General features: G+C 45.5%; 1 protein-coding gene across 1 annotated transcript in view; it reads right to left on the reverse strand.

The window, feature by feature from the left end:
- efna2b (ephrin-A2b) overlaps positions 1–10,070 on the reverse strand; it is an 84,385-nt gene extending 74,315 nt beyond the window's left edge. The window contains exon 1 of the mRNA XM_084355080.1: positions 8,063–10,070. Within this exon, the coding sequence (XP_084211206.1) occupies positions 8,063–8,226 (164 nt within the window). The 5' untranslated portion in view covers positions 8,227–10,070. The remainder of the gene's footprint in view (positions 1–8,062) is intronic.
- Positions 10,071–10,301: the final 231 nt, after the last annotated feature.

The following is a 10,301-nucleotide window of genomic DNA, read 5'->3' on the forward strand; positions in this document are numbered from 1 at the left end:
CCGTCACAGTTTCACTCTCACACAGTTCAGTAATGACGAGTGAAGTCTGCGTACTGCTTCTTTACTTCATTTGAATCCAGACCTCAGAGCCGCTGCTGTGAGCTGCTCTGCTCCAACTCTTTAAAACCAACAGCTCAGTTTGTCCTCTGAGACGATCAGAGGTGCGTTCAGGAGCCTCATCAACACATCAAGCCACAAACCAGGAGTCTGACTGTGTGAGTCTGACTTGAACACATCACGGACGCCTGACAACCAGCTGTTAGCGTCTAACATCAGAACATGACGATCATAATGTCAGAGATTAATTAAACATGAATGATTAAACTGATGATTATTGTCTGGATCAATAATCATCATGAAGGAAAATGTTGATCAGTGTTTCGTCCTCTAACGTCTCGATTTGTCCAAAGATGTCCAGTTTACGTCCCAGAGGACAGAACCAGAACACGTTCACATTAAACGAGCCGACGTCACAGAGCGGAGACTCCTCCTGCACGTCGACACAAACTCAAACATTAAAACTGGATTTGACCCAGACGGGACGTCAGGGCGACCCGGAGGCTCCTCGTGTGGTTCTGATGGACAAACACGTCCAAACAAACTTCATACGTGGACAGAAAACGCTGAAGCAGCTGAACGTGAACATTGTGAATGTTACAGTGAATATTGGATCAGAACAAAGTTTCAGAGATTAAAATGTCTCCATGAGAAGTTTCATTCCGTTTATAACTGAGTCACTGTAAAAATATATTTTACACATGTACTGTAAAATAAATACAGATTTTCAGTCTTTTTTTAAATAACAGAATTTTCCTGTAAAAAAACAGGAAAGTCACTGTTTTCAATGAATCTGCTGTAAAAGTCTGTAACTTTAAACTAAAGGAGAAGAATCAGTTTTAATAAACGTGTTTCATGTTAATTTGATGTAAAAACACGGATCAGTAAAGTTTCATGTTTCTAACGTCACGCTGCAGCTACGATCCTCCGTTCAACTGATGAAGTATAAAAATAAGAAACAAACTGAAACTAAATGAAATGAACTCGTTTTGATGTAATCAGAAGCACATGTGTGACTTCAGGGTCAGACACAGCGTGGGAACTTTGAGCGCTGACGTTCACACTTTCAGTCTGATTCACTTCTGCTCATGTTTCATAACAAACAGACAAACAAAGCTGTAAAATGATTCCTGAACTCAAAGTCACACTGACCCTCCTCTGTTGCCGTAGGACTGAAGCTCAGTGGTTTCAGTTTACAGACTTTTCTAACAGTCGGCGTCGTGTTGACTTCCTGTGTGCAGGTCGAACAGAATAAAGGTCCAGTCCGCTACGTCTGTTTGTGTCAGAGTGGGTTCATTCAGGATGAACTCATGTTTTCCACCGTTTGTTTGACTCACACGTTGGTTTCATTAAACCCATCAGGATCTCCTCCCTCCTCCCTCCTCTCTCCTCTCTCCTCCCTCCTCTCTCCTCCCTCCTCTCTCCTCTCCCCTCCCTCCTCTCCCCTCTCTCCTCCCTCCTCCCTCCTCTCTCCTCTCTCCTCCCTCCTCTCTCCTCCCTCCTCTCTCCTCTCCCCTCCCTCCTCTCCCCTCTCTCCTCCCTCCTCTCTCTCCTCTCTCCTCCCTCCTCTCTCCTCCCTCCTCTCTCCTCTCTCCTCCCTCCTCTCTCCTCTCTCCTCTCTCCTCCCTCCTCTCTCCTCTCTCCTCTCTCCTCCCTTCTCTCTCCTCCCTCCTCTCTCCTCCCTCCTCTCTCCCCTCTCCTCCCTCCTCTCTCCTCCCTCCTCTCTCCTCTCTCCTCTCTCCTCTCTCCTCCCTCCTCTCTCCTCTCTCCTCTCTCCTCCCTTCTCTCTCCTCCCTCCTCTCTCCTCCCTCCTCTCTCCTCTCCCCTCCCTCCCCTCTCCTCCCTCCTCTCTCCTCTCCCCTCCCTCCTCTCCCCTCTCTCCTCCCTCCTCTCTCTCCTCTCTCCTCCCTCCTCTCTCCTCCCTCCTCTCTCCTCTCCCCTCCCTCCTCTCCCCTCTCTCCTCCCTCCTCTCTCTCCTCTCTCCTCCCTCCTCTCTCCTCCCTCCTCTCTCCTCTCTCCTCTCTCCTCTCTCCTCCCTCCTCTCTCCTCTCTCCTCTCTCCTCCCTTCTCTCTCCTCCCTCCTCTCTCCTCCCTCCTCTCTCCTCTCCCCTCCCTCCCCTCTCCTCCCTCCTCCCTCCTCTCTCCTCCCTCCTCTCTCCTCTCTCCTCCCTCCTCTCTCCTCTCTCCTCTTTCCTCCCTCCTCCCTCCTCTCTCCTCTCTCCTCTCTCCTCTCTCCTCCCTCCTCTCTCCTCTCTCCTCTCTCCTCTCTCCTCCCTCCTCTCTCCTCTCTCCTCCCTCCTCTCTCCTCTCTCCTCTCTCCTCTCTCCTCCCTCCTCTCTCCTCTCTCCTCTCTCCTCTCTCCTCCCTCCTCTCTCCTCCCTCCTCCCTCCTCCCTCCTCCCTCCTCCCCGGCTCCGGGACATTTTTCTGGAGGTTTTGTGCTCGTGAGGAAAAACTTAATGAAGTTAACATTTTTGGGGTTTTTGTGTGTTTGGCTCCGGGACGCTGCGACCGCAGAGGAACACTTCATTTCTTCATCATTTCATCATTTCATTTACTGAAAGTCTCAGAGTCCAGTCACAGCTGAACAATGTCGACCAGTCTGAGCAGAAAACTGCAGTAAAAGTACACAAAGAGCTTCGGTACGCAGAGAAATACTGCAGCATCAGCAGGAGGTGGTTTAAAGACGCCTACGGCAACACGACAGGGACAAAACACGTGTGACACAACAATCACACGTTTACGTTCTAATGAGAAAATGAAACAGAAAAATACACAAACTTCTGATCGATTTTAAACCAATCAGCAACTCAATCATCAATTAATTATTTAAATCGTTTTTAAAGCAAAAGCACCAAAACCTGATCTGCTGTCAGCTCGTCAGACCAACAGCTTCTGAACCACACAATCCGAACAGAACCAGAACCTCCATCGATCCATCCATTCATTTTACATCAGCTGACAGATCATCACTAACAGATCATCACTAACAGATAATCAATAACGGCAGGCCGCCGTCAACTCACAGAAACCCGTTTTCAGAGTTTCAGCGAGCTCCCTCTTCTCATCGAGACGTTCGATACGACTTTGAGGTACTTTTTACATTTCCTGCTCCTTTATTCTTCCACTCCACTACATTTATCTGATTACTTTAGTTACTAGTTACTTTACAGATTACATGCTGCCTCATTTTTAAATTAATAGATTTTATCATCAATCAGATAAAAACAGTGATTTTGACGATCAGCTGACTCAGTTTATACATGTTAATATATGGATCAGTTACTTTACTGATACTTTAGTACATTTAGTATCAGATACTTTAAGACTTTTACTCGAGTACTCTTCATATGAAGAAGAAGAAGGTGTGGGAACAACATGCTCTCTAATTTAATTTAATTCATTGATTAATTTGAGGTGAGACGAGGACGCTGCAGCAACATCAGCTGTGATGAAGCTCGTCTACAGTCGGACTGTCTGAGGTCAACTGGGCCTAATGGACCGCCACACACACACACACACACACACACACACACACACACACACACACACAGATTCAATATTATAAATATTAAATCATTAAAGGTGAATCAGATGATAAACTGATCTGATTTCCTGCTCAAATAAATAAATCATTTATTAATCTGTTGTTTAAATGAATCCTGAGTCTCAGACAGACCTGAGGTCAGCAGCTGGATTCAAACCTGCGACGCTACGATCACACACACACACACACACACACACACACACACACACACACACGTTTTCTCACAGTATTTCGATTATTTTTGATTAAAAATACAAATAAAGGTGTAAACGTGACGACGAGTCTCTGATTCATTCTGTATTTCTTTTTTTTTAATTTTATTGCATTTTTAATGTCAAACATAAAAAAACTTCACGTTGGATTTTCTTTTGTTGAAATTCAAACAAATAAATTAAACTAAAAAACTCCGAGAAGAATTTTACAGACGAGAAATAATAAAAACTGATGTTTGTATTTAAATGACGAAGATTTAAAGAAAAGTGTTGAAATGTTCAGATTTCACAACAAAAACACACAGTAACAACACAGAGTACTGCAGAGTACTGCACAGGGTACTGCAGAGTACTGCAGAGTACTGCAGAGTACTGCACAGGGTACTATAGAGTACTGCAGAGTACTGCACAGGGTACTGCAGAGTACTGCAGAGTACTGCACAGGGTACTATAGAGTACTGCAGAGTACTGCACAGGGTACTGCAGAGTACTGCAGAGTACTGCACAGGGTACTATAGAGTACTGCAGAGTACTACAGAGTACTGCAGAGTACTGCAGAGTACTACAGTACTCAACGGGTATGAGACACTTGAGGTCGTATCAGGTAAAGAAAAAAGCTTCAACAGTTTCTAATGTTTTAAATGTTTCTCACATCTGACACAAATTATTATTATATTTTATAATATTATTATTATTATTATTATTATTATTATTATTCTATTTTATTTTTGTAGAGGAACACATTTCTTCTTAATCGCGGGCTGAAACATGAAACACCACAGCGCTGTGTGACGGGGAGAAAGATCAGAATCTTCTCGTGTTAGAAATATTAAATATGAGAAAAATATTATTAATCGATGACTTTGATGATTAAAGTTTTTTTATGACACAAAGTGTTTTAATTTGGCGAGGTGTCACATGCAGCTCTTCTAATGAGTACAAATATATTTAAACAATTAAACACACAGCGATCCTCATTCTGACATCACACTGAGCTCCGTTCAGACGAACCAGAACCAGAACCAGAACCAGGAACTCAGAAATCATGTTTTACTGTATTAGAACCGCAGTTGTGTCCCTGTGACGACTGCTGCTCCTGATAAGGACGGACACACACACACACACACGTACTCTCAAACTGTTTTGTTCTCATTATTAAATCTGCATAAATAATCCAAATATTACAAAAATCACAATATGAACGAGTGAAATATCCAAACTGTGTCGTTATATAAATATATATATAATATATATATATTTGTACACAGTATAATGAAGTACTGCAGAGACGTCCTGATGTCCCATCATCAACTCTTTCACTGTTTCAGTCAGAATTTAAAAATTGTGACAAAAACGATCAATCGCACTGATCGTCAATAACATCACGAATGATATCAAACATCACGCACGACTGCTCACACACGTTAAAATCAAACTGTATCAACTCCTCTGTTGTCCCGTCCAGAACACGGCTCACACTGCACTTTGGACTTCAGGTATTTGACTCTGATAGCAGCATGGACGGGTGGAGGACGGGTGGAGGACGGGTGGAGGACGGGTGGAGGATGGGTGGAGGACGGTAGAGGACGGGTGGAGGACGGGTGGAGGACGAGTGGAGGACGGGTGGAGGACGGGTGGAGGACGGTAGAGGACGGGTGGAGGACGGGTGGAGGACGGTAGAGGACGGGTGGAGGACGGGTGGAGGATGGGTGGAGGACGGGTGGAGGACGGGTGGAGGACGGTAGAGGACGGGTGGAGGACGGGTGGAGGACGGGTGGAGGACGGGTAGAGGACGGGTGGAGGAGGACAGACTAATAAACTAATTCAAAAGATGGAGGTGTGTTATTGACATGTTATTGTAACGATCAGATGTTTAATCCGTGTTGCAGAAGAACTGACGTGTCTTCACGCAGCAGCAGGACGACGTGCTGCTGACTCAGGATCAGTTCTGACCTCTGACCTCCAGCAGACGCTCTGTGACTGCAGCAGGACGACGTGCTGCTGACTCAGGATCAGTCCTGACCTCTGACCTCCAGCAGACGCTCTGTGACTGCAGCACCGCCGTTAGCGCGTCGACCGTCAGGTGAGTGTCAGTCGTCAGGTCACTGAGCTGTGATTGGTCCGTCAACCAGGCAGCGATCAGTTCAGACTGTTGAGCCACACCCTCACCTGACGACCGGCTGCGTCGGGACACGGTTCTGTGTTACCAGACGAAACCACAAGATGGACCTTGTTAGCATGTTGTCCCCGCTAACGCGCTAACTGACCTCTGACCTGCTGCAACACTGCCCCTGCTGGTCATCTGCATCCTGCACACGCACAACGCTAACTTCTGACGACACGCAGCTCCGTACGACGCAGGAAACACGAGCCAGTACACAAAGTACTACAGGAATACTACAGGAATACTACACAAAGTACTACAGGAATACTACACAAAGTATTGCAGGAATACTACAAAAATACTACAAGAATACTACACAAAGTATTGCAGGAATACTACACAAAGTATTGCAGGAATACTACAAAAATACTACAAGAATACTACACAAACTACTACAGGAATACTGTAGGAATACAAAAAAATACTACAGGAATACTACACAAAGTACTACAGGAATACTGTAGGAATACTTCAAAAATATTTCAAGAATGCTACAAAATACTACAGTAGTAGTACAGGAATACTACAGAAATACACAGATACTAAAGGTTCAGGCAGCTGTGAACGCACAACGACCGCACACGTGTGTGTGTGTGTGTGTGTGTGTGTGTGTGTGTGTGTGTGTATATATACACATATATATATATAAACGCAGTAAACTGTGACACTGACAGCGCTGCAGGCTAACCCTATTGGACGGTTCAGACAGCTGCCAGCCAATCAGAGGGCAGAACAGTGAGCCGTTAACCCTGTGCTGCCAGGAGCAGAGTACACGCAGTACTGACAGAAATACCAGAAGAAGAGAAAGTACAGTGACACACTGACGTGTTGGTGACAGCAGAGGTCAGAGGTCACTGAGCCGGGCTGTAGGGGAGGTCCGGGTCAGGAGGAACGTCGGGACATTTTTAAAGAATATTTAAAAATTAAAACTCAGATTTATTTTATAAAAGTTCAGAATCAGAACCAGAACCAGAATCAGATCTAAAGTCAGTTTCATCTTTTCTCACTTGTTATCAGACTGAAGACAAACAATCATTATGATCTTTACTGATTATTTTCATTATTCTACTGATGAACTTATTGATCAGAGTCCAAAAATATCAGAATAGTGAGTCAGAATAGTTTCCACGGTGACGTGTGACTGACGGTTCTGACTCATTGACCAACTGAACAATTTAATCAATAAAACTGCTTCATTACAAACTGATTCATATTTTCAGCTGTAATTCTGGAAACATTTGATTTTATTAAATCATTTGACAGAATTATTTATTAAATGTTCAAAACAAACTGAATATTTTTACATTAAGCCTGAAAATCTGAAACTGATTTAATCAATGTTATGAATCAATATGTTTCATCTGATGTGATTTGTATTGTATTTATTGTCAGAGTGTTGGTGCTGGCACCAGGGGGCCCAGAGGGGCCGGGCCGGGCCGGGCCGGGCCGGGCCCTCCACACAGTGTTCAGCCTCATGATTATTTAATAAAAATAAAACATGATTAGATTCTGTGACGTGATGAAACATGAGCTCTGGATTATAATCTCACATTAGATTTAATTTGATCTGTTTCACTTTAATTCTGTTTCTAAAATGTTCCTGATATAAATTATTGTTATTAATATTATTATTATTGTTACTAATATTACTATTGTTATTGTTATTAATATTATTGTCATTAATATTATTGTCATTAATATTATTGTTATTGTTATTAATATTATTGTTATTGTTAGTATTATATATTAGTTAGTATATTATCATCATTCGTTTTAATTACTTTTCAGTGGAGGTTTTTATTTTCTGGATCTAGTTTCTGAACACAGAACCTTCGGATTGGTTCCGACAGTTTAAACAGTTTGAACTCTTTTCTGATTTTTTTCTTTCTGACACAAACTTCAGAACATTTTTCAGATTTGATCCGGATCAATAAACTCGGTGACTTTGATCCGGATCGTCTTTAACATGAACTCAGACTTCAGAGAATTAAAAGGTTCGTGTTTGTTCGTCCCAGATGTTCCCACTGACCCTGCTCTCCCCTCCCCCCGGTCTCTGAGGGCCCGGTTCGGGTCCGGGTCTTACCTTGGGTTGGAGCTGTTCCAGTAGACCGCGTACCGGTCGGAGATGAGTCGGTCGTCGGTGACGGCGGCGCAGAGTCGCAGCAGCAGGCCGAGCAGCAGCAGCAGCAGCGGCCGCCCGGAGCGCTCCATGTGCGGCGGCGCGGCGCGCTGCGTCCCGCAGAACATCCGCGTCTCCTCTTCAGCTGTGAGCGCGTGCAGACCCGCAGAGACCAGAACCAGAACCAGAGCACATCAAAGACTGAGCAGAGCGTCCCCCTGTGAGCAGCACGCAGGAGTTCAAATCACTTTGGGTCCTCAGCAGATCGATACTTAATACTGATCGATCAGCAGCTGCATGCACGCGCCCTCACACGTTGAACTGATTATTTCCCAGCAGGCAGAGCGACAATAATCCATGGATCAGAACCAGGTGGGAGTCTTCACGGTGTGTACCAGAACCAGTAAAACTGTCCGAGTCCGCCTCCAGGAGCTCAAACTGCCCAGAACTTTCATCTTCAGTCGGTCAGAACCGGATCAGACCCGCAGCAGGACCGAATCTCCCGCACCAGTCCGTCCATGTGCGTCCTGCTGCTGAGACCAACTGAGTCCAGGAGAGTCCAGCAGAGTCCGGCTCGTCTCTCAGACTCGTTCAGAACCGAGGTCCTCTTTATGTAACTGTGACCGAGCAGGAGCTCCGAGCCCGGGCTGCTCCCCGCAGCTCCCCGCGCTGCCCCGCGCTCTCTCCCGCAGCTCCCCGCGCTGCCCCGCGCTCTCTCCCGCAGCTCCCCGCGCTGCCCCGCGCTCTCTCCCGCAGCTCCCCGCTGATCCCGGGCTGAGCGGAGCCGCTCTGGAAGTTCAGGTCCCGCAGCAGGATCGTGTCTGCGGCTCTCTGCTCTCGCGCTCCCCGGTTCCCTCCTCTCTGCTCCCGGACTCAAACTTTCCCGGGTTCGCCTGCTTCTCTCCGCCGCTGCGAACGGACCGAGCAGAACTGAACTGAACCGAGCCGAACTGAACCTAGCCGAGCCGAGCCGAGCCGAGCCGAGCGGACCGGACCAGAACAAAGAACAAAGAAGAAGGTCGGAGTCAAAGTTGAGTCGCAGCTGCAGGAGGAGCGTTCGTCTCGGTCACCGGCTCAGTCCTCACTGCTGCTCCCGGTGCGGCCCGGGCGGGGCGGGGCTTCCGCTCCGCGGGGTCCCCCCTCTCTCTAATCCGGATCAGACCTACCCCACATTGCCAAAAGTATGTGGACAGCTGACTCCGCGTTCATGAACCTGCTGCTCATTCACAACATCATGAGGTCCAACAGTGGTGCTGGAGTCAGCTCTGAGGCCCAGTTCAGGTCCAGTCCAGGTCCAGGTCCAGTTCTGCTGTACTGTGTATTCTTACATTAATGATCTCCTTCATATTCACACTGTTCATCTTTATATTATATTTTTATATTTATATTTGTATTGTTCCGTGTTGTTCTGGTCCAGGCGTCCGGTTTGCTCACAGCTGAACCCGGTGAGAAGGTTCTGTATTATTTTTAGTTTCTGTTTGTGACTCTGAGCTGCTGAACAGATGATGTCATAAAGATCAATAACAGCTGTCACTGGTTGTTCTTCTGCATCAATAAAGTTTTATTTCATCTTAAGTTCATTATGCTGCAGGACGGAGCCGGTGAGTAAAGTAACTAAGTACAATTACTCAGGTGAGGTACTTTATAATATTTCACTTTCTGCTCCTCGACATTAATTTAGATTCATGATGCAAAATATCATCAGTTAATATTTTAATGTTGGTTCAACACAAACACACAAACACACAAACAAACACAAACACTGTCTGACATGAAACATCTGAAATCTAAATTCTGATGTTTATTTTTAATGTTATTTATTTTTAATGTTATTTATATTTACTTTCTCGTCTGTTAAACTTTCTGATCTTCAGTTTTCTTTGTGTCTGATTCTTGTATCGACTCATTCAGTCTGATTCAGAGTGTGTTGAGTTCAGTGACATCTAGTGGTGAGGCTGCACGCTGCAGTGTGTGGTTTGTCCTCTCTGGGCTCCTGTAGATAAAATATTCATCCTAATGAAACAAGAACAAAACGAGTCTCGTGTCCAGATGATGAAAACGTCCTCATCAGATTATACTCAGATCTGACTGACAGTTTACAGACTGTTTCAGACTGACTGTTTACAGGCTGTTTACAGGCTGATTGTTTCAGACTGACTGTTTACAGGCTGTTTACAGGCTGTTTCAGACTGACTGTGTCAGA

This window comes from Pagrus pagrus (assembly GCF_965226575.1).
Source record: "Pagrus pagrus genome assembly, chromosome: 6".
Classification (NCBI taxonomy): Eukaryota; Metazoa; Chordata; class Actinopteri; order Spariformes; family Sparidae; genus Pagrus; species Pagrus pagrus.